The 25111-nt window shown below is 44.7% G+C and overlaps 2 protein-coding genes across 5 annotated transcripts in view; both read left to right on the top strand.

Moving 5' to 3' along the window:
- Positions 1 to 939: 939 nt before the first annotated feature.
- On the top strand, positions 940 to 18677 carry METTL6 (methyltransferase 6, tRNA N3-cytidine). 4 transcript variants are annotated; one of them, XM_083578259.1, is made up of 6 exons: positions 940 to 1283; positions 6120 to 6496; positions 8541 to 8675; positions 10236 to 10406; positions 11610 to 11751; positions 13058 to 13468. In XM_083578259.1, exons 2-6 carry the CDS (start codon positions 6200 to 6202, stop codon positions 13081 to 13083), a joined length of 771 nt encoding a protein of 256 aa, XP_083434385.1. In that variant the 5' UTR covers positions 940 to 1283; positions 6120 to 6199; the 3' UTR covers positions 13084 to 13468. The 4 variants fall into 4 exon arrangements, with proteins under 4 accessions (XP_083434385.1, XP_083434386.1, XP_083434383.1 ...); XM_083578260.1 differs by lacking the exon at positions 13058 to 13468 and adding an exon at positions 18658 to 18677 and having other exon boundaries at positions 942 to 1283; XM_083578257.1 differs by lacking the exon at positions 13058 to 13468 and adding an exon at positions 13574 to 17808 and having other exon boundaries at positions 952 to 1283.
- Positions 18678 to 18699: 22 nt separating this feature from the next.
- SH3BP5 (SH3 domain binding protein 5) overlaps positions 18700 to 25111 on the top strand; it is a 61671-nt gene continuing 55259 nt past the window's right edge. Inside the window, exon 1 of the mRNA XM_083578161.1 lies at positions 18700 to 18790. Within this exon, the coding sequence (XP_083434287.1) occupies positions 18722 to 18790 (69 nt within the window). The 5' untranslated portion in view covers positions 18700 to 18721. The remainder of the gene's footprint in view (positions 18791 to 25111) is intronic.

Genomic DNA, 25111 nt, shown 5'->3' with positions numbered 1-25111 from the left:
CGCAGATACTCAAAATGACGTCATGCGCATGCGCAGAAGCGGCAAAAAGCGACACGCACGTGCACAGACGTGCCGTTGCTAGTTACGTTTGCTTCTGGATGCAAACAGGGCTCCAGAACGGATCCCATTCGCATCCCAAGGTACCACTGTATTATCATCATCATCATAAAGCCATTTGCCCATGTTGCCATGCAACCAGTCCATGCAAAATGTGGGGACCCTATATATAGAAATGAGCAAACCATTGATGTTTTAGGGAGCAGGCGGGGCTCATTACTGAGTATACCGGCCTATACCCTCGACCCTCAGCCCCCTCCACAATTGGGTTGCTTCCCCCCCTTAATTAATAGTGTAATATCACGGTACACAAGTTGTACAAGTGACAATAAAGTATTTCAAATTTTCATTGTAATTTTATTGGTATTAGCAGCCCTGAGCCCCGGCTCTGGCCGGGGAGGGCGGGGTATAAATAAAAATTACTAATATTATTATTATTAAGCCATTTGCACATGTTGCCATGCAACCAGCCCATGCAGGATATATAGGGGACCCTATATATAGAAATGAGCAAACCAGAGATGTTTTAGGGAGCAGGCGGGGCTCATTACTTACATCATAGGACAATACACAACACAAAACACTGTTGCTGTATGTAGGTTTTATCTTATATTTTGGAAATGTACATCCAGGGTGTTTTTTCCCTTTAAATTTTTTGGGGGTGCGCAAGAGAGGGCCCCCCCAAGGTATAGCTTGTTTAGCTTATACGTAAATATGGCACTGAGTATACCGGCCTATACCCTCGACCCTCAGCCTCCTCCACTAGGACTAAGCCCCCCTGGCCCGTCCTGAGGGAAGGAAGGGCTGCCATTCCCCCTCAGGCTCCCCCTCGCTTCCCCCGTTGGCGCTTGCTCGCGAGTAGGCCTCCTTTCCCCCTCAGAAGCCGCTTCCCTCGGGCCCGGGGGGCTTTGGGCGACCGTCCGTCCCTCCCCCCCGCGCCCCCTTACTCACAGCGGATGGTGTGGAAGGAGGCCTTGGGGTGCCTCTCGAAGCTCTCGCCCAGCTGCAGCGGGTGCTCGTCCTTGTCCAGCAGCGGGTTCGCCGAGCCGTTCATGGCCGCCGAGCGGAAAAGCAAGCGCGGTGGCTCCTTTGCCGGCAACAACGACGACCAAGGCCCGCCCGGGCCCTTGCGCTTCTTCCCCTCCTGCTCTCCCTCTTCCGGGCTGCCAGGAGGCGGCGGCGGCGTGTGACCGGGAAAGCGCTCCGCGCCTGAGGGGAGAGAGAAGGTAGGCCTCAGCCGCCGCTAGGCCCAGCACAGGCCGCGCTCCCTCGAGAGACGCTTAGCAGGGAGGGGAAAGGGAGGAACGCGGCCTCTGAGCATGTCCAGAGTGCCGGGGACTTCGGAAATTATTATTTTACGCCCTTACGGCCCGGGGAGAAACGCGGCCTCTGAGCACGTCCAGAGCGCCGCAGACTTAGGAAATTATTCTTATTATTTTGCGCCCTTACGGCTCGGGGAGGGACGCGGCCTCTGAGCATGTCCAGAGCGCCACGGGCTTCAGAAATTATTCTTATTATTTTGCGCCCTTATGGCTTGGGGAGGAACGCGGCCTCTGAGCACGTCCAGAGCATTGCAGACATAGGAAATTATTCTTATTATTTTGCGCCCTTACGACTTGGGAGGAACGCGGCCTCTGAGCATGTCCAGAATGCCCCGGATTTAGGAAATTATTCTTATTATTTTGCGCCCTTGCGGCTCGGGGAGGAACGCGGCCTCTGAGCATGTCCAGAATGCCCCGGACTTAGGAAATTATTCTTATTATTTTGCGCCCTTACGGCTTGGGGAGGAACGCGGCCTCTGAGCATGTCCAGAGTGCCCCAGACTTAGGAAATTATTCTTATTATTTTGCGCCTTACGGCTCGGGGAGGAACGCGGCCTCTGAGCATGTCCAGAGTGCCCCAGACTTAGGAAATTATTCTTATTATTTTGCGCCCTTACGGCTTGGGGAGGAACGCGGCCTCTGAGCATGTCCAGAATGCCCCGGATTTAGGAAATTATTCTTATTATTTTGCGCCCTTACGGCTTGGGGAGGAACGCGGCCTCTGAGCATGTCCAGAGTGCCCCAGACTTAGGAAATTATTCTTATTATTTTGCGCCCTTACGGCTTGGGGAGGAACGCGGCCTCTGAGCACGTCCACTGCAGACATAGGAAATTATTCTTATTATTTTGCGCCCTTACGACTTGGGAGTAACGCGGCCTCTGAGCACGTCCAGAGCGCCGCAGACATAGGAAATTATTCTTATTATTTTGTGCCCTTACGGCTTGGGGAGGAACGCGGCCTCTGAGCATGTCCAGAATGCCCCGGACTTAGGAAATTATTCTTATTATTTTGCGCCCTTACGGCCCGGGGAGGAACGCGGCCTCTGAGCATGTCCAGAGTGCCCCGGACTTAGGAAATTATTCTTATTATTTTGCGCCCTTACGGCTTGGGGAGGAACGCGGCCTCTGAGCATGTCCAGAATGCCCCGGACTTAGGAAATTATTCTTATTATTTTGCGCCCTTACGGCTTGGGGAAGAACGCGGCCTCTGAGCATGTCCAGAGCGCAACGGGCTTCAGAAATTATTCTTATTATTTTGCGCCTTACGACTTGGGGAGGAACGCGGCCTCTGAGCATGTCCAGAGTGCCCCAGACTTAGGAAATTATTCTTATTATTTTGCGCCCTTACGGCTCGGGGAGGGACGCGGCCTCTGAGCATGTCCAGAATGCCCCGGACTTAGGAAATTATTCTTATTATTTTGCGCCCTTACGACTTGGGAGGAACGCGGCCTCTGAGCATGTCCAGAATGCCCCGGACTTAGGAAATTATTCTTATTATTTTGCGCCCTTACAGCTTGGGGAGGAACGCGGCCTCTGAGCATGTCCAGAGCGCCGCAGACTTAGGAAATTATTCTTATTATTTTGCGCCCTTGCGGCTCGGGGAGGGACGCGGCCTCTGAGCATGTCCAGAGCGCCACGGGCTTCAGAAATTATTCTTATTATTTTGCGCCCTTATGGCTTGGGGAGGAACGCGGCCTCTGAGCACGTCCAGAGCACCGCAGACATAGGAAATTATTCTTATTATTTTGCGCCCTTACGACTTGGGAGGAACGCGGCCTCTGAGCACGTCCAGAGCGCCGCAGACATAGGAAATTATTCTTATTATTTTGTGCCCTTACGGCTTGGGGAGGAATGCGGCCTCTGAGCATGTCCAGAATGCCCCGGACTTAGGAAATTATTCTTATTATTTTGCGCCCTTACGGCCCGGGGAGGAACGCGGCCTCTGAGCATGTCCAGAGTGCCCCAGACTTAGGAAATTATTCTTATTATTTTGCGCCCTTACGGCTTGGGGAGGAACGCGGCCTCTGAGCATGTCCAGAATGCCCCGGACTTAGGAAATTATTCTTATTATTTTGCGCCCTTATGGCTTGGGGAAGAACGCGGCCTCTGAGCATGTCCAGAGCGCAACGGGCTTCAGAAATTATTCTTATTATTTTGCGCCTTACGACTTGGGGAGGAACGCGGCCTCTGAGCATGTCCAGAGTGCCCCAGACTTAGGAAATTATTCTTATTATTTTGCGCCCTTACGGCTCGGGGAGGGACGCGGCCTCTGAGCATGTCCAGAATGCCCCGGACTTAGGAAATTATTCTTATTATTTTGCGCCCTTACGACTTGGGAGGAACGCGGCCTCTGAGCACGTCCAGAGCGCCGCAGACTTAGGAAATTATTCTTATTATTTTGCGCCCTTACGGCTCGGGGAGGGACGCGGCCTCTGAGCATGTCCAGAGCGCCACGGGCTTCAGAAATTATTCTTATTATTTTGCGCCTTACGGCTTGGGGAGGAACGCGGCCTCTGAGCATGTCCAGAGTGCCCCAGACTTAGGAAATTATTCTTATATTGCGCCCTTACAGCTCTGCGTCCTTTTTTGGGGGGGACCGCCCGCAGCGTTATTTGGACCCCTGACGGTAGGTTGGTGGGTGGCACTCAACACCCAAGGAGATGGGGGGGGGTTAAAAACGCAATACTGTAATGAATCTGCCTAATTGGACCCCCTGTCATGGGTGCTTTAGTTGAAATGCCTGCCTTGCTGCGGGTCAGACTAGATGACCCTTCGGGGTCCCTTCCAACTCTACGATTCAGTGATTCGGTAGCCGCGCCGAGCGTAGCAGCTTGGGATTGAAATAGGGATGTGTTTTCCTGTGAAGTGGGCTGTAATTGGGGAATGGGTCTAGGAGACCACTGTAAGCAGATGAAAACATTAGCAGGATTTTAACAACACTTGTAACGTAGCGAATATCATGGACAATTTGGAAAGATACAAATTAGGCGTTATGAAATAAAATGCAGTTGAGAGGGTGTACAATAGGACCCATGGAGTGGAAGGTGGGAAGTCAAGAGATTTGGTGGAATCTTGAAATATGGATGCTATTTGGATTGCTATAAACTTAATACTTGCAAAACCAAATAAAAATTACTGTAAAAAAAGAAAAGAAATTGGGGGGTGGGGAAGGCTCCGCAAGTGAGCTTCATGTGCCCACCACCAACAGGGATGTGTTTTCCTGTGAAGTGGAACAGTAGGCAGTTGTTCGGGGCCAAGTCGGGACCATGGATCCACCTAGCTTTGTGTTTCCAGCTATTTTTCAGACTACAACTCCCATCATCCCTAGCTAGCAGGACCAGTGGTCAGAGATGATGGGAGTTGTAGTCCGACAACAGCTGGAGAGCCAAGTTTGAGAAATACTGGAAGGGAATGGAGAACCTGCAAGGCTCCAGATGTTGTTGGATTCCGGCTCCCTCCCAGCAGCCCTGTCAGTGGGGAATCGGTGTCTGGCAATATCTGTAGGGCCACAGGTTTCAGACCCCTATCCTAGACCAGGGGTTCCCAAGCTATGGTCTGTTTCATTCAGGTGGTCCATGACTTTGCAGTTGAAGACAGGCAACAGCACATCCACGGCATCAAAAACACATCCAGGTTTTTAATTATTTTATTTTTATTGCTTCTTTTGTTTTGTTTTTTGCATTGTATTTTATTGTGCTACAGTTTGTGGAATGCAAATTGCAATGCTATAAAATGCAAGATAACTACAAGGAGTAAAAGTAGCAATCAAAATACAATAAAAAAAACTCACCCTGTGCTGTGCAGCTGCTGCAGCAAACAGACGGAGAAATTGTTAAGTGGTTTGCAAAGACCCTCTTTGAAGGAAAGAAATCTTTAAACACACTGTGGCTAGCCAGCTCCCTCTGGTGTTACTGTAAAATACACATGCCCACCCACCAAATCCTAAAAACTTGTTATCTCATTTGCTTCCATAACTGCTTTGTGGCTCTGATGGACTCCTTCAATGTACTCTTCCCTTTGCATTCCTAGATCAAGGGGGGGAAATATTTTATCATATGGCCTGCTAGTTGTTGTAGTAGTAGTAGGAAAGAGAGCATCTTCCAGGTGTGTCAAGCACCTTGATCTTCAGTTTCACATGAAAGTTGGGAAACTACATTCAGATGATAGGAAAACAGTGAGATTATATGGGTATTTGGAAATGAATTCTGGGACCTTGATGTCCTTTCCCATTTAGAATTGGCATTAGGTTTGGTGGTGGGATCCAGACATATGCAAACATACAACAGCTCAGGGTGGAAGCAGCTGGAAAATGTTTACAATATATATGTCTGTGGCATGGATTAACCTTCAAACATAATAATAATAATAGTAATAATAATAATTTTTTAAAATTACTTATACCCTGCCAATCTGGCCAGGTCTCCCCAGCCACTGTGGGCAGCTCCCAAAAGAATATTAAAAACATGATAAAACGTCAGACAATAAAAACTTCCCTAAACAGGGCTGCCTTCAGATGTCTTCTAAAAGTTGTACACCAATCTATCCTGTTAGGGATTGATTTCTTCTTGTACCTTGGTAGGGTTTTCGGAGCTTGTCCATTCTGTCTAAAAAAGAATTCAACTACATTTTCCAAAGGTGATGTTAGAGGGAAACAACACATTTCAAGGGCCCCTTTATCGTTTTGTAACATGTCCAGCGAAAGATGAAAAATGCTAACCTTGTCCTTATTGTCCTTCTCAGAGTAGTTCTTTTCTGAATGGAGAATTGCTGTAGTTGAAGAATAAAGCAACTCTGAATCTCCAGAGTTCTCCTTAATTAAGATGACCGACTCCAGGCCTCAGCAAGGTGAATCGCCTGTTGCTCAGCTTGATGTGACCATCTCAGCTTGTGAAGACGGGGCATTCCAAAAGAGAGGGCACAAAACAAGAATTCTTAGCCCCGAAGAAGCCGAAAAACTGGCCAAAGAACAGGTCTTTGTCTCTGACTTCAAACAGCAGAAACTAGAGAAGGAAGCACAGAAGAACTGGGATCTGTTTTACAAAAGGAACAGCACCAAGTTTTTCAAGGACAGGCACTGGACAACTAGAGAGTTTGAAGAATTAAAAGCATGCCGTGAAGTGAGTGTCATTATGCATGCTAGAGCATCACAGGGAAAGCAAGAGCTACAGTAGAAATGTGGGGGTTTTTTTGTGAACTGGAAAGCCCTAGCCAATCTTTGTTCCATCCTAATTTATGTAAAATTTTGCATGAATGCAATAGGTACGTAGATGCACCTTGCAGTTTCCATGATGCTGCCTGGGCAAACTTGATTTGGCAACTCCTCAGATATTTTTTGCTGATGCCAGTCGGTTACTTAGCGTGCAAAGGTCCTGCTCACATAAACAGAACTTCCCATTTCTGCGGAAATTGTACATTGCTATCCTTTGCACAAATGCTTCATTCAGCTCCAATGACCTCCTTGCTCTAGATGGTTATGGTGTATTTTATTTAATCAGAATTACATAATATGTCATCTAACAAATCCTAGACATTGTACACTGGAGTCCCTGCAATGATTGCAGGATAAGTCAGTATTAGAATTACTCCCCCCCCAAAAAAAAAGAAATCAGGACAATAGTATTCCAGATGCCTCCAGTATAGATTAGTGAATGACCTGGGAGGATCTGATGTTGACACTAAGTAGGGATAAATCTGGTTAGTGTTTCGATGGGGGACTGCTGGGAATCACAGTATTACTGTAGGAGACATAGCTGCCCATTTTACCCCCACAGAGGTGGTTTGGAACCTAATTTGCTTGGAAGATTGTATCTGTTGGGCAATGATGCTGCTGATGATGATTTTATACCCTACCCAACTGGCTGGGTTTCCCCAGCCACGCTGGGCTGCTTACAGCAGATAAAATATATAATGCATCACAACAAATGCCAATCTGGGGGAAACCCAGATTCCTGTTAGCTCCAACTGAGCACTAAAGAGCAGTTTCCCCCCCAGGAGGGTGACGGTAGCAGCAGAACAAGGGGAGGTGTGGATAAGCCAGTCTGTATATACATATGTTTTGATTGTGAAATCGCTATGCATCATACAGCTTAAATCATAGTGAGAGATGATGTTCTTGTTGTGATTAGTAGTATTTATAATCTGCTCTTAATTGAATATTTCAGTTACAGAGCAGGGGACAATACTGCTCTGTAAACAATAAAAAATATACAAAGTAAATATAACAATGTGTAAAAATTACAGAATCTGTAAAAATAGGTCCAGCGTATAACATAAACAAATGACAAAAATAAGCACTCTTATTAAACAAATGACTTAAACAAATGACAAAAATAAGCACTCATCACAAAATAAGCACTCTCCCTTGGTCTGGCACATAAAGAGGGCCCACTCTGTACCAACAGACTCTTACTCTGTTGGCCTATGAACAACTTAATGCCTTTCACCCCTGCTCTCCAACCCAAACAGGCTGTCATCCTGAATAGCTGCCCGTAAGCATCTGCAACAGGGACGCCGGTGGCGCTGTGGGTTAAACCACAGAGCCTAGGACTTGCCGATCAGATGGTCGGTGGTTCGAATCCCCGCAACGGGGTGAGCTCCCGTTGCTCGGTCCTGATCCTGCCAACCTAGCAGATCGAAAGCATGTCAAAGTGCAGCTAGATAAATAGGTACCGCTCTGGCGGGAAGGTAAACGGCGTTTCCGTGCACTGCTCTGGTTCGTCAGGAGCGGCTTAGTCATGCTGGCCAAATGATCCGGAAGCTGTACGCCGGCTCCCTTGGCCAATAAAGCGAGATGAGCGCCACAACTCCAGAGTCGGCCACGACTGGACCTAATGGTCAGGGGTCCCTTTAAGCACCTGCAACAACCACCTTGTACCCTGTTTTTCTGCAGTAGCAACACAGCAAAAACACACACACGAAAATGAAGCACACAAAAGAGGATTGTGCCCTCATGGAGACCCCAAAGCGAAGACTACAATGAAGAGAGGCGTCCCTTTCTTGGCTCTGTCTTTATTGTAAACAAATGATTTCCAGGGTGATAAAACTTAGCACTGCAATGTGAATAATACGTGTGGACCTCGTTTCTGAAAACATTACAGCTTTTTAATGATGCATTTCGCTCTGGAAAGATATATCAAATGCAATTGTTTCTCTCCCAAACAGTTTGAGGATCAGAAACTCACCATCCTTGAAGCAGGCTGTGGTGTCGGGAATTGTTTGTTTCCACTTTTAGAAGAGGATTTGAATATCTTTGCTTATGCCTGTGATTTCTCTCCCCGAGCTGTGGAATATGTAAAGGTTGGTGAGATGTTTGTCTTACTCCCACCCCACCCACCGCAAGAGACCGGTGCCTAAATGTTCTTTGAAAAGGGAAAATAGTATATCCCTATTTTTAAAAAGTGAATGATAAAAGAAATGAAGAAAAAGAGGAGGACAGATTGTGCCAAAAATTAGGGGTTCCTACATATGTTGTGTAGGGTTTACTACATGGCTGTTCCCAATTATTAATTTACGCATTTGGTTAGCCTGACATAACAATTTCTGGAGAGTGATTGCTACATCAGGCTAACCAAATAAAGCTTTTAACTCTTCCTACCCTTGTATTTGATTACATGATCAGTGATGAATACTTAACTCTTGAATGCTACAGTGTATGGCATTGAGTCCCAGTCATGGTTTCCTTTCTTCCCTATTTCATGTTGAGATCAGCAGGCACAAACACTGAATTGTTGTGAAAAAGTAGGCATCATATGACTGAAAATATTGAATTGGAGGCTTGAAAAGAAATCAGTCACCTTCTGTGCAGAGAGACAGGGTAGCCTGGGTAGCACAAGAGAACAGGGCTCCTGAACCTGTAGTACCTGTGTAAAAGAGAAATTTCAGCAGGTGCAGCAAAAATGGAAGTCTGAAAATCTTCACAACTACAACATCAGGTTTTCCATGGTCAGCTTTGGTTAAGGCTGGCGTGGCAATAGTCTCCCTTGTTTTAGCCACATAAGTTTCTGCAACCATAATCAGTACATAGCAGAATGTGCTCAGATAAACAGAAGAAAAATATGCTCTTTTATCATACTGCTTCTATGCTCTTTTATCATACTGCATATGTTGACTAACCTTAACTCATGTATATCTGTGACATTATAAGGATTACATAAATTCCTTTCTAATATGAAAATGTCAGGAAAGAGATTGTTGCCAGGTTTTAGGTGCAGACATATCTTCCAATAATTTCAAAAACCGGGGGCAAAGATTCTATCTATCCTTTTTTATTATGGTTTTTAAAGAAAAAGTATTTTTGAATTTTGAAGATTTATAACAAGTCAGTCTAGCATATTTGAAAACAGGTTTTCAAACAGTGATTCTGACCGCTGGTACGGCTAGTTGTTAATGAGTTCAAAAGCAGTTAGTTCTCCAACGTTTTGGCTCCCGAACGCCGCAAACCCGGAAGTGACTGTTCCTGTTTGCAAACTATTTTGGGAAGCCGAACGTCTGATGGGCCTTCTGTGGCTTCTGATTGGCGGCAGGAGCTTCCTGCCGCCAATCAGAAGCCGCGCTTTGGTTTCTGAACGTTTTGGAAGTCAAATGGACTTCCGGAACAGATTCCGTTTGACTTCCAAGGTACGACTGTACTATACTATACTATACTATACTATACTATACTATACTATACTATACTATCTAAAATCTTGATTTAGTGGCATGTTTGTGGTATATCTGTGCCACAAAGGGACAGAAATGATTGTTCTCTTGCTGTTTCATGCTTTCCTGGGGCACTTTTCAAAAAGTCTTCATTTCAGCAAGTGAAATCAGAGCATTTGATTGCAAATGTTTCTCAGAAAAAAACTTTTCACTTCATAGCAAAACCCTTTATATGATGCCCAGAGATGCAAAGCATTCCAGTGTGACCTTACCAAAGATGACATTTTGGAAAATGTGCCGTCAGATTCCGTGGATGTTGTGACCTTAATATTTGTGCTGTCTGCTGTTCATCCAGAGAAGATGCATCTGGTTTTGCACAATCTTTATAAAGTAAGCAAGCTTGCATTTTAATCAATCTACCATAAAATCATCAAACATGTCTGCTCCGAAAAGTTGCCACATGTTTGCACACTGTGGCCCCCCTCCTCCAAAATATATTGGTGTCCAGGTGAGCTACTAAAACGTGTAATGAGAAATACACACATGGGGTAGCTTTGTCAGGGCTATGTGTACCTTCACTAAAAAGTAAAAAAATGGAAATCTGGGCAGTTCAAAAGCCCTATTTTGTTTAATTTCAGCTATGCTAGTGACTGAGCAAAGGCAACAAGATATGCAGGGCGCCAAATGTCTTGTGTATCATTGGGGTCCAATCCCACTTCTATAATCCTTTACAGTGGTACCTTGGTACTTGAATAGCTTGGCTCCCAAACGCCGCAAACCTGGATGTAATTGTTCCTGTTTGCAAACGTTTTTCAGAAGCCAAACATCCGACATAGTTTTTGTTTGAGTGCAGGAAGGTCCTGCAGCCAGTCGGAAGCTGCACCTTCGTTTTCAAACGGTTTTGGGAGTCGAAGAGAACGGATTAAGTTTGAGAACCAAGGTTCCACTGTACTTGGATAAAACCAGTGCTTTTTTTCTTTTTTTAATTTTTTTTTTAGGGGTACTCTCATTCTGACACAAGAAAACCACCAGTTTATAACTCAAATCGGGGAAAATAAATACAGTGGTACCTCGGGTTAAGAACTTAATTCGTTCTGGAGGTCTGTTCTTAACCTGAAACTGTTCTTAACCTGAAGCACCACTTTAGCTAATGGGGCCTCCTGCTGCCGCTGCGCCACCACTGCACGATTTCTGTTCTTATCCTGAAGCAAAGTTCTTAACCCGAGGTAATATTTCTGGGTTAGCGGAGGCTGTAACCTGAAGCATATGTAACCTGAAGCATACGTAACCCGAGGTACCGCTGTACAGTAAATGAACAGAAGTACAAAGACTCACAAAATGTTTAGGGGTATGCATACCCCTGCGTCCCCCCAGAAAAAAAGCACTGGATAAAACTATGATTGGAGCATTCAGAGAAAAGTTTTTCCCAAGTACCTTGGAAAGGTAGGAATAAAATGACCAGTGCGTTTGATGTGCTGTAAAAATATATCTGAAACAGCTGAGCCTCATGACACACAATATTCCATTTTTAGATGTAGCGCCATGTTTCTGTTTTATAATGTCCATTTCATTTTTGTGTTACTTATTTGCCAGGTGTTAAAACCAGGCAAATGTGTGCTGTTCAGAGATTATGGCCTCTATGACCATGCTATGCTGCGGTTTAAGTCTTCTAACAAGCTTGGAGAAAACTTCTATGTCAGACAAGATGGAACCAGATCATACTTTTTCACAGATGGTGAGTCTTTCGGCTTTGTTTACACTTTGCTTCCCAGAACTATTGCATTTTTATCCCAGTTACTTTATGAATCGCTTCCTGTGAAACATCTCAAAGCGATTAACAATAGAAATATAATCAAAACAAATACAAAAACCATTTAAAAAACGAATACAAACTGGGTTTAAAATCTCCACTTGTATGGTCTTGTGGCATTCCATTAAGTATAAATCATGGGATTCAGTAGTCATTTCACATTGGTACTGTGCATGGGGGGATGCGGGTGGCGCTGTGGGTTAAAACACAGAGCCTAGGACTTGCTGATCAGAAGGTCAGCGGTTCGCATCCCCGTGACGGGGTGAGCTCCCATTGCTCGGTCCCTGTTCCTGCCAACCTTGCAGTTAGAAAGCACGTAAAAGTGCAAGTAGATAAATAGGTACCGCTCCGGCGGGAAGGTAAACGGCGTTTCCGTGCGCTGCTCTGGTTCGCCAGAAGCGGCTTAGTCATGCTGGCCACATGACCCGGAAGCTGTATGCCAGCTCCCTTGGCAATAAAGCGAGATGAGCGCCGCAACCCCAGAGTCGGCCACGACTGGACCTAATGGTCAGGGGTTCCTTTACCTTTACCTTTACTGTGCATGGGGCTTTATTGTACTTCTCTAATTACTTTTCACTATTCCTAAATTCTCTTGAGTCTTTTTTTTCCATTTTACATCAAACAATAAAATAATTTTTCATCAAATTTCAGTACCTCATTTCGACCTCCCCCCCTTTCTGCGGTTACCTATCTTTATAGGTAATACATTTGTTGCATCTCCAAGTTAAACCTGGTTATTATTTGCCCAGAACAATCAAAATTAGTTTTATATCACTGCACGTCTTTACATTAATCCCGCTAATGATTTGATCTGTTTACAATCATTTTTAAAATATCCAATATACGATTTCCATTCCAAATTAAAAACTCTTTCATCTTGATTTCTTATTCTTCCGGTTAGTTTACCATTTCTGCAAATTCCAACAGTTTTTGCTGCCATTCTTCTTTAGTCTCAGGACACTATCTTCTTTCCATCTTTGGGCTAAAATCATTTGGGCTGCCATTGTCACATACATAAATAAGTTTTTATATTGTTTGGGTATCTCTAGTCCTACTATTCCTAAAAGAAAAGCCTCTGGTTTTAAACATTTTTTCCAACTCATTGTATATCATTTCCCAGTAGGCTTTTAGCTTCTTACAGGTCCACTGCATATGAAAAAGGTACCTTCTTTTTCTTTACACTTCCAGCATATATTCAATTCAGATTTATACATTTTTGCTAATCTGTTAGGTGTCGGATACCATCAAGTTCTCTGAGTCTTGGTGATGTGAGTGAGAGGAGAGCGTTGCAGCAAAACCCCACCAGAGCAAAATAGTAACCTTCAAACTGTACACAGATACTGGGGTTCCAGCGATGCAGATATAATGAGGTACACGACCAAATAAATATTGTAGAACTGCTGCTTATGCATAAAAGGCCTTAAATCTAGATCTGATTGATGATAAGGTATCCTTACAATTTTGGGGAGGCCACTTACCAAATATGGATTACAGTTTTGTCCGCTTTAAAGTTCAACCAGTCAAGTAGGAAAGAACAACAAACTTAATCACGACAATTGTGATTTCTTCAGCAAATGAAGTCTAGGGGCTGATGCTTGAGAACTGCCCTAATGCTCTTTCTTTTGACTTTTGAAGTCTTAGTTGCCTGGGCTGGGCTGAAAAGAGGAGCCTGCGTAGTTACACACTGCCATCTCACGTTCGCACTTCCACCTACGCTGGATGACTGCTTTATCTTTCTTCTCTTCAGATTTCTTGGCTGAACTTTTCCTATCCGTGGGGTATGAGCAGGTGGTCAATGAATACGTGCTGCGAGAGACGGTGAACAAGAAGGAAGGCCTGTCCGTGCCGAGGGTTTTTCTCCAAAGCAAATTTCGGAAGCCTCAAAGGGAGACGTGATTTTTGCTCACGGGCACCTGGACTATTTTAAGTTGGCATTTGGATGTTTCACAGAAGTGGCCTTCCTTTGGTGTTATACCAGGGTGACTGACTCTGCGCTTGCCAAAGCTGCTGTCCTGTTTTCTTTGCTGCAGGTGAATGGCCCGCGGAATAAAGGAACCGATGTGAGCAGCCAGTACGTCTTGCCATGACTCAGGTTCTCCATCGTAAAGCAAATACATTTATTTTTTAAATCTTGGCATTAGATGGCGCTATACACCAAGTTTCTGTATCATCAGTCCACGGATCCTCTTGAACAATTAGAATTGCCTTTCCCCCTGTAAACTGTGCCACTTAAAAAGAATAAGAAATAAGAGGTGGAGGGCAAAGGGTAACGTTCCTGAGCACCACCTGCAGGAGAGCAAGTCAAAACTCTCCTAAATTGTGTCTCTGCTTGTGATTGTTCCCTTGCTCAGGCTGATTAAATGTGTCTGTTGCTTCCAGCTTACAACACCCTGAAGCAGTTTAGTGAGGAAGTCCTGTTTTTAGATGGGAAATCTGACGTTTCATTTTGTAATGTTAAAGGAACCCTGACCATTAGGTTCAGTCGTGACCGACTCTGGGGTTGCGCGCTCATCTCGCTCTATAGGCCGAAGGAGCCGGCGTTTGTCCGCAGACAACTTCCAGGTCATGTGGCCAGCATGACTAAGCCGCTTCTGGCGAACCAGAGCAGCGTGCGGAAACGCCGTTTACCTTCCCACCAGAGTGGTACCTATTTATCTACTTGCACTTTGACGTGCTTTCGAACTGCTAGGTTGGCAGGAGCAGGGACCGAGCAACGGGAGCTCACCCTGTCACGGGGATTCGAACTGCCGACCTTCTGATCGGCAAGTCCTAGGCTCTGTGGTTTAACCCACAGCGCCACCCGCGTCCCTTTTTTTGTAATGTTAGCTTAGGGGAAATCATTACCATAGAGTTTGTGTAAAGTGACGAAAGCAGCACGATTGAATGGACAGTGAGCATGCACACGAGACGTCTAGCCTCTCTCTGATGTACTAGCTTTGTAACAGGTAACGGGAAGCATTAAATTGTGCTTCCACCAAAGTGGTGCTGTCCCGGAAGAACTGCGTCAGAACTGTGGTTTCAGGGGAGCTGTAGTTCAGTTCTTATTTGACAGATTGGACAGGCTGTTGCCCCCATGTACTCACTCGACCTTTGGGGCCAATTGAGGTTCTGCCCCGAATAAAGCCTATACAGCTTGTTTAGTTTCAGCACAAGAAGGTCCCAGAGGAAAGGATTCCTGCCTTTTCAGAAAAGGAACATATCTCTTGTTTCCAGTTGTGTGCTGCAGCACTGAAATGGGACCACAGAAAAACACTTTGGAAACATCCTTGGCTGTGTGTACTTCAGGGTAAAAACCATTGAAACTCAGCACAGATGTGCCGGTTTCCATTATCGATTTAAATCTTGCAAATATGGGTCCAGAGCAACAGGTAGTTTGCCAGGTGGGCTGGCAGCACTTTCTAGTTCTCCATAACTACAGCACTAGCACATGATGCTCTTGTCTTTTACATGCAGGATAGGATGACGCAGGGCCTAGGCCCTAGGAGATGTTGGCATGAAGGCCTATGAGAAACCCACCTAGCCTTACGCATGAACCAGCGTACAAATGACAAACTACTGCCGTTTCCTGTAATCCTGCCCTTCTCGCGACCTTTAAGGGTTCTGTTTGTTTTTAATAGTGCCAGCAGACTATTAAAGCCCAAACCAGAAAGATCAAATTGCACTGATTCTGGGCAAAGACTTTTATAAACACATTAACCCTTTTAAAAATAATAACAGCATGGAATATGCTTCGCAGAAAGTCTATGGGCAAAAAGAGAGAGGCAAGCACAGCTCCTTCTTCAGTAATTCTATGATGAGACTTATATTTGACCTTTAATCGGATGGAGAAAGGTCTGCAGTTCTGTCCTCAGCAGGTCCCAAAGTCTGTACTGGGGTAAATAACCGTATTTTTCGCTCTATAGGACGCACCGGACCATAGGAGGGGGAGAACAGGGGAAAAAAATTTTTCCCGCTGTCCCCCGAGCTTGTGGGGCTGGCAGTGGGGAGAAGCGCTGCTTTCCCCCACCGCCAGCCTCAAAGACCAGGTTGGGGAGCAGCGCAAAGGCTGAGCAGCGCTCCGTCTTTCTGTTCTGGCTTTGGGCTTAGCCGCGCAGCCTGCATTCGCTCTAGGACGCATACACATTTCCCCTTAATTTTTGGAGGGGAAAAAGTGCGTCCTATAGAGCGAAAAATACGGTAAATCATTTGCAAGTCATATTTGAGTGCTTTGCTTGAGAATGCTTCACCTCCAATAACGTTGGCGTTACTTTAAAGCCAGAAAAAGACCACTTCCAGATTAAGTGTGTGAGTGCAAAGGATAATTTTGTGCTACATCTGGTTGGAGTGTAGGTCAGGCTAAAGGTGAGAAGTACATAACGGGGTAAGCACTTACTCCAGGTAAGGAAGGACCTGTCAAATTCTGGCACTTCGGCAAAGACTGGATACATGACTGGCCTTACCATTAGGCCAAGTGGGGCAGTCTCATACAGCGTTACAATCAGAGCATCACTAAAGGGAAGCAAAGAGTTAGTTACTGCAGAATTTTATGGTGAGCGTTGCAATTTGACTACTTTTAATCTTGGGTGCCAAAGTGGGAAACCACACTGGGGAGGTTGGAGCTTTGGTGAATGAAGGTGTCCATTATTTTTCGTTTTTAAATATTTTTTATGGACAGTTTTTGAGATAAAATACAATAAGAATCAAACTAGACTACAGAATGAGAATATTTTTTTTAAAAAAAACGTAACGAGAGAGAGAGAGAGACCATATAACCCCGGTCCTGAAAGACCTATATGGCTCCCAGTACGTTTCCAAGCATAATTCAAAGTATTGGTGCTGACCTTTAAAGCCCTAAACGGCCTCGGTCCAGTATATCTGAAGGGGTGTCTCCATCCCCATTGTTCAGCTTGGACACTGAGGTCCAGCTCTGAGGGCCTTCTGGTGGTTCCCTCCCTCCGAGAAGCGAAGTTACAGGGAACCAGACAGGGCCTTCTCGGTAGTGGCGCCCGCCCTGTGGAACGCCCTCCCATCAGATGTCTAGGAAATAAACAACTGACTTTTAGAAGACATCTGAAGGCAACCCTGTTTAGGGAAGTTTTTAATGTTTGATGTTTTATCGTTTTTAATATTCTGGGTTGGGAGTCGCCCAGAGTAGCTGAGGAAACCCAGCCAGATGGGTGAGGTATAAATAAATTATTATTACTATTACATGTAGGGCCCTTTACCATATTTATATCATATATTTATCCATATACAGAAATAGATCTTCCCATCTCCCACCTGGGAGTCTACTTCTCCCAGTCTCTCACACTGGAAGATACTTTCTACCCTGCCTTATATGCCGGGAGCCCTCTCCTCCAACTGTCCTTTTTGTTTGTGTCCTCCTCAGTCCAAGTTAAAGGACTTCTTTTGTGTCCCTCATCATTTGGAAAAGCCGCCAATTAAGTATCCATTGAGCCTTCAACAGAAGCCACCTTTATGTTCTCCACTTCTGTCTTTCTTTAACCCTATTCATTTAAAAAAATCACCCAGGGTTCAGAAAACTACCACCAGATCATTGGTGTTAAAGGGAAGGTGGGTTCCCCCCCATTTAAAAATAGTTTCTTTGCCGCACCATATAATTCAAACATTCTCATAATCCTAAAAACCAGAAAATAACACGTCATTTGCTCCAATCTCATTAAATGGAAGGAATACATTGTATCTGCAGCAATTGGAAAGGTTAAAATGTATATTTCAAGTATTCCAAACTATGTTACCCACCCCAAGCACTAATCCCCCATGTGCCTCACTACCTGTGTGTTCAATAAAATTGCCCCATACTGCATAGAAGTTATCGTTTTTCTTTTGGCCTCTCTGCAATTTCCATGCTAGCTTTTCCAACAAAGCTTTGTCTGCCAGACCACTTCATACTACTTATCCATGTTCAACAGTTGCAGTGTTTTCCATGTTCTGGCTATGGTTGTTCTTGTTGTGGTCAATAAATGGGTTATAAGATCTTTATTTCTAATTCTTGGTGAGTCCTGACTGAACAAATTAAGCAATGCCAGTCCTAGGGACATAGGAACTATCTACCTTGTAATCAAAGATATCTCTGCAAAGACATTTTCCCAGAATTTTTCTATTTTCTATTTTTGAACACTCCCACCACATATGGCTTTATGTCCCAAAAGTGGGACACCCTCTCCAACACATAGGAGAGTTGTTGGGTCTTATACAATACAAGCTAGACATCTGAAAAACCAACCATGTGTGATTTTTGAGGGCACTTTCTCTTGTCATTGCCAAAATTTATACAGGGCTTTGATCCACAGTCCATTCCATGCCTCTTCTGAAGGGGAGGTTTTGTTGTTGTTGTTAATTACAGTGGTACCTCGGGTTACATACGATTCAGGTTACAGACTCCGCTAACCCAGAAATATTACCTCGGGTTAAGAACTTTGCTTCAGGATGAGAACAGAAATCGTGCTCCGGCAGCATGGTAGCAGCGGGAGGCCCCATTAGCTAAAGTGGTGCTTCAGGTTAATAACAGTTTCAGGTTAAGAACAGACCTCCAGAACAAATTAAGTACTTTACCCGAGATACCACTGTATTATCATTATCACAACTGAATTATGTAGAATTCTAAGGTTATTAGTCTGCAGCAGGTATTCAGGTCATCAAGGCTAGTTCATTTCTTTAAGATACCACATTTATGGTGTTCTTCCTAAAGCAGTATAAGACAACGTTCATTCCCATTCTCAGCAATTGGATCAAAGCATTTCCCTAGATATTGGGAGGGATAGACACAAAGCACTGGGCTCCTGTTTCTAGTGGCAACCTTACATTTGTTGTCAACCTGCCTGGTAGCAGACTAGGCTACATCACAAGAGTATTGTGACATCAGCAGTGCCATCCCAGCCAGACTTTGGAGCAGATGGCCAGGACCCCACCCCTTGAGGTAGTGAGAAAGCTACAAACAACATTCTGCTTGACGGTTGAGTTGGTATGGCAGCTAGTGAGATATTGGGCAAAGCCAGCAATCTCATATTCCCTTGTAATGGTATAAAATATCACTAAATAGGCATATAGGAACAGCAGGTTGTTGCAGCCCAATCTGCCTTGTGTTTAGGAAACATTGCACCGAGGCAACACACTTTAAACCTAGATTGCTGTTCATTTAAAAACGCTGGTAGCGTTAAGATAAATTTGACAATGTAAATAAGTTTTGATGGATGTAACAATGGATTACTGAATGGTTTAGTTTATGTAAAATATGCAGGGATATAGGGTAGGCAAAATGACCACCGAAAAAGGTAAGTCATTGATTTAAGGTTGTTTAAATGAATGTTTTGAAATGTAATTTAGAAAATTTAATTTAAAAAATATATACAAATAAGCCTAGACTGCATTCCAGGGAAGGTGTCTCGATCAAGTTGCAATGGATATATATGTTTTTTTATTGTCACGGTTTTTTAATTCTCCCCCACTGAACTCGGCAGTATCTAATCTCACCAGGATAGAAAACTGTACCGAGCGCTTGATGAACAACTGAACTAGCTGTGCACACCTGGGTACCAATTAAGCGTGAGTCGTTGGTGTGAAAACAGGAAAGAAAAGGACGGCAAATGAGTAAGGAGGTGAGACCACCCATTAAAACGGAATCTAAAATATAAGCCTTTCACACAACTATAGCCTTACAAAGAAACCAATTGGGGAACAGAAGGCCTCTGCCTGTTATGAAAGTTCTTGGCTTGTTAGGATAAAGGCAAAACACCGTATTTTTCGCTCTATAAGACGCACCAGACCACAAGACGCACCTAGGTTTTGGAGGAGGAAAACAAGAAAAAAAATATTCTGAATCTCAGAAGCCAGAACAGCAAGAGGGATCACTGCACAGTGAAAGCAGCAATCCCTCTTGCTCTTCTGGCTTCTGGGATAGCTGCTCAGCCTGCATTCGCTCCGTAAGACGCACACACATTTCCCCTTACTTTTTAGGAGGGAAAAAGTGAGTCTTATAGAGCAAAAAATACGGTAACTAAAGAAATAAGGAATTTGTTTGGTAAAGACACCTGTTTAGGAGTACACTCGTACCTTGGAAATCTAATGGAATCCATTCCGGAAGTCTGTTCGACTTCCAAAATTTTCAGAAACCAAAGCGTGGCTTTTGAATGGCTGCAGGAATCCAATAAAGGTATTTGATTTGATTTGACTGTGCTTTTAGCAGAACCTGCTCAGTTTTTGCTAATGCTTGCAGAACATTTTCTACACTACCCAGTGGCCAGTGTTCTCCCCTGCCTGCCACATCATGCCAATGTTATTGATTAAACGTCTCTTGGTTGGGACTCAGTGGAGGAAATGAGCCCTGGTGCTACCAAGCTGGTCACATGCCCCAGATAGTTGCGTGCCAAATTCAGAAACAGGCAGGAATTGTGGGGGTGTTTCAGTATCAAGTGGGCCACAGCAAGGAGGGAGAATAATGCTAAAAGCCAAGTCTCTAAAGGCAGTAGAAGTGAAACCAAAGATTGACAGAAACTGAGAGACTATTAACACTCGCTTGGGGGAAGCACGCTGTGGTTTTTTAGACATGGGTTTCCCCTGCAGCATTTGTGTTTTTCTTCCTCAAACGCAGACCTTCATGTTTCCCTATTTTCCAGGCACAGTCCCTGGATTTACAGAAGCTGTCTTATTAGGCGTGTGACTACATGTAGAGCTAGCCCACTGAACAAAGGTGCAAGTTACATTAGTTTCCCTTCCCAATTTTGCCTTGCATTTGCCCTGTCCCACCCCAGAATGTGGCCCTTGGGGTGATCAAGATTAGCCAACTCTTGGTGTTAATGTTGGAGGGGATGCCAGGAAACAGGGAATGATGTTCACATGTGGTGGAAGTGTAAATATGTACAATTTTTTTGCCAAAGGGTGTTTTAAGGAGATAACAGAAATCACTGAGTTAAAGCTGACCGAAAGTCCAGAGGTAGCATTATTATCAATTTACGATGAGGTGAAAGGTTCACAGGCTATGAAGGACTTGCTCACAAATTTATTGACAGCTGCACAAATTATGATAGCTAGGAAGTGGAAGGGGCAAGCAGAATATAAAATGGAAGAATGGTATAAAGAGATGTGGGATACAGCTAATAATGATAAATTAATGGGTGCCATTAAGGTAAGATGGGGAACATGCAGGAGGAATGATTTTAAGGAGATATGGAGGGTGTTTGTAGAATTTGTACTGTTAAAACGGAAAGGGGTCAAACCATCGCAAGAGGTGCTGAAATTTTGGGAGGTTGGATAGTTACAATGGAATGGTCTCAGTGGTGGGGTGCACATTTTTATTCTTATTTATGATTATTACTTTGTAAAAAAATGTAAAAAAAGAAAGAATGAATGGGGTGGGGGAGATTTGCCAACTTCTGAAGTATAGGGAGGTGTAAAAGTGTTGGGGTGTTATGATGCTGGTGATCCGAGCCAACAGATGGAAAATAAAGCTTTTGCAGAGTTGGGCTTGTGGTGGGGAAGAGAAAGTGGTAATGCAAATTGGCGGGTGTACCGGAACCAGGTGCTGCCCAAGTATCAAGGCTAGTTTGGTAGTCAATGAGGATGCATCTGGCAAGTTGGCAAGAGGAGGAAGAGGGATGGGCAGCCCCCCCCCCCGGACCTACTCTGAGCAAGCAAGAGAACAAAGACCTCCTCCACAAAGTCTTGTCCAACTTCTCTAGCTCTATCTCCTCATTTGTCTGACCATGTTATTATAAGAGAAACTGCTCCCTTTCCCTTATGGGGTATTCTAGAGCCCGTGTAGAGTCCTTAAGTGGGTTCCCTATTGGTAGGAGAAAATAACAGAGGCCAACCAGAGAATATTGAGAAGGAAAGCGGCTGGTAAGCCTGATCTTTATTCAAGGAACTATTGCAACAGGGTCCCCACTCCCCACACACAGGAGGGAGGTGAACCCTGAACAATGGTGCGCAAGCCATTCAAAAGTCTTTTGAAATTGCCCAACCTGTAGCCCAAGACCACCCCAAAAATCATCATACATACATCACGGAAGGACACGGTCTACAGCAGAAATCCTGTTTGCCAGGATACCTGATAATGGTCACCGATTGCATTACCTGGCCATTCTTTCGTGATGGTTGCTGAATCCTGGTCACAGGCTCACACTATTCATACACAAATACGCCCTTAAGACAGGATTTGTAAGCAAAAAGACAACGGGATGGCTTTCCCCATTTGCTTCCCTTACTTCAGAGGAATACAGTGGTACCTCGCAAGACGAATGCCTCAGAAGACGAAAAACTCGCAAGACGAAAGAGTTTTTCGTTTTTTGAGTTGCTTCGCAAGACGATTTCCCCTATGGGCTTGCTTCGCAAGACGAAAACGTCTTGCGAGTTTGTTTCCTTTTTTCTTAAAGCTGCTTGAAGAGGTGCAGTTGCGACGGACCGTGCTTCGCAAGACGAAAAACCGCTCAAGACGAAAAGACTCGCGGAACGAATTAATTTCGTCTTGCGAGGCACCACTGTATTTGAGGTCATTGGGAGAGCCGAAATGGCTTCAGGATTGCTCTCCCACACTATTTCAGACATATGGTTCATATCAGGGCCGTCTTAAGCATATCCGGCGCCGTGGTGCAAAGAACCTCCAGCGCCCCATCCCCCGTTTCCCAGAGTGGTCGACTTTTTCCCAAGCCTCTGCGGGGATCACTCTCCTCCTGCGGAAGCTTGGGAGGCAAGCTGCATGCCTGACAGCCATATAGTTGGCGGGGCGCAGCTTCCATCCAAGCCTCTGCGGGGATCACTCTCCTCCCGCGGAGGCCTGGGAGGCAAGCTGCATGCCCGTCAGCCATATGGTTGATGGGGCGCAGCTGGCAGGCATGCAGAAGGGAAAGGGGAGGCCGCTGGCAAAGCCGCGCAGCTCCCCCACTCGCTGGGGCGCCCCTGAGAGGCCGGCGCCCTGGCGCAATGCACCAGTAAACCCAATAGGAAAGATGGCTCTGTGAAATATTCTCAGAGTCGAGAGTGGATTTGATGCTCTTTATTCAGCTCATAGTGGTGAGGAGGAATGAAAGTTCCCCCACAGTATCTGCTTTATATACATTATTTACACAATGGGCTGCACGTGATTGGCTAATTCCAGAATTTTCCTGTGGGCCAATCAGGTTGTGGATTCACTTCCATCTGGAGCTGGATTAGGTGGCTCCTGCAGACCAATCATACTGCTGCATTGTTCTAGGACCCATCAGACTGCTGCATTTTGGATCCTATTCAACTCAGTACATAACAGTCTGGTTCATATATTTAGATATGTGTGCATTTATGAATATTTATTCTATATCTGAGACCTTAAAATTCTTACAACAGTGGGCTGAGAAGCTTCTGATAATAACCATTTCTTTCCCCTGAAGGGAGAACCAAAAAACTATCTGCACTATGGTCGTCCCCCTGTTTCTCTGTGATTCATTTAGAATTCAGGCAATGAAATATCTGAAGGGAATAGCAGCGAAAGACTCCAGCTCAGAAATTCCTCAGACGGCTGATCCCGTTATTCAGGGAAGGGGAACCTGTTGCCCTGTAGACGTCGTTGAATTATTAAGTGGTACACCCTAGGGTGTTGCATTTGTGCCGAGGTAACTGCACTGAACGTGCCTTTGGGTAGCGGTGGCTTACTCAAATGTGCTTTCCCCACATTAGCGCATAGCAGTGCAGTTATTTACTCAAATGTATTTGTTTTAAAAGCATGCATTCTGCTTTTCTCCATAATGTGAGCTCAGAGCGACTCACAATTTAAGCTTCTTAGGAAGCCCATCAGGTGGAGGTGGGCAGCGAGAGGGATGATTAAAATAACAGCGTATCAAACAACCATTGTAAGAAAATCATGTTAAGGCAGAGCTAGAGAACCGTTCTGCTTCTTGGGAGGAAAGCAATGACAAACCTAGACAGCATCTTAAAAAGCAGAGACATCACCTAGCCAACAAAGGTCCGTATAGTTAAAGCTATGGTTTTTCCAGTAGTGATGTATGGAAGTGAGAGCTGGACCATAAAGGCTGATCGCTGAAGAATTGATGCTTTTGAATTATGGTGCTGGAGGAGACTCTTGAGAGTCCCATGGACTGCAAGAAGATCAAACCTCTCCGTTCTTAAGGAAATCAGCCCTGAGTGCTCACTGGAAGGACAGATCGTGAAGCTGAAGCTCCAATACTTTGGCCACCTCATGAGAAGAGAAGACTCCCTGGAAAAGACCCTGATGTTGGGAAAGACTGGGGGCACAAGGAGAAGGGGACGACAGAGGACGAGATGGTTAGATAGTGTTCTCGAAGCTACCAGCATGAGTCTGACCAAACTGTGGGAGGCAGTGGAAGACAGGAGTGCCTGGCGTGCTCTGGTCCATGGGGTCACAAAGAGTCGGACACGACTAAACGACTAAACAACAACAACAACAACTGTCTGGAACTCCTGCTATGTCATAAAGGGTCCAGTGATATCTGATTCAAAGATATTGAACCATCTTAAACCGAAACCCCAGGCACACCTTAAGAATAAGCACCACTGACCTTGCCTGAGTTCAACTAGCTATATAGGACATAGAAAATATAAGTGGAACCTGCAACAAAATGCTGCAGTATGGCATATTCCTGGGGCTCCCAGCCACAACCTTTTACAAGCTGCCTTCCTCTATTCCTCTCCCTTTCCGCTAGAGATACTTAACATTCAATAGGCCTGCTCATTCCTCATCAGGCTGTGTTTTGGGGGGAGCTTGTCCCCTTATATCACCCCAAAGTTTTTTACTTCTCTAAACTTTTTGTTCCTTAGTGCTATCCTTTTGACAGCATAGCAAACGGAGGTGTTAGCCACTGCAAGCACGTCAGTTTTCTGTTAGAGAGATCTAAGAACTATTTTATAACAATTGACTGAAGTGTTGGAGGGAATGTGTAACTCTCAGCTACACAGCATTTTTAAACAGGCCATTAACGTTTAAACAAAATTAAACAAGGATGGTTCCCCATTTGCTTATCTTTAACAAACACCGGAATAGTTACTGGCAGCTGAATGTCAGAGGGAAACAAACCTTGGAATCAGAATTGCTTTATATGTTTTGTTTTTCTGCTACGGAAAGTGCTGTCTCATGGAAAAAAAGCAGAGAGGTTGACACTTTCCCCCCTCCCCCCAGTTGTTTTTATTTCTTAAGTCTTTAAAGATAATAATTCTTAATTGATTTTACAGATATAGAATTATAACAATACCAATTACCGTATTTTTTGCTCTATAAGACTCACTTTTTCCCTCCTAAAAATTAAGGGGAAATGTGTGTGCATCTTATGGAGCGAATGCA

The sequence above is a fragment of the Podarcis filfolensis genome (genome assembly GCF_964270895.1).
Source record: "Podarcis filfolensis genome assembly, chromosome: 12".
In the NCBI taxonomy this organism is placed as follows: Eukaryota; Metazoa; Chordata; class Lepidosauria; order Squamata; family Lacertidae; genus Podarcis; species Podarcis filfolensis.
This window is presented reverse-complemented; position numbering and strand designations above follow the sequence as displayed.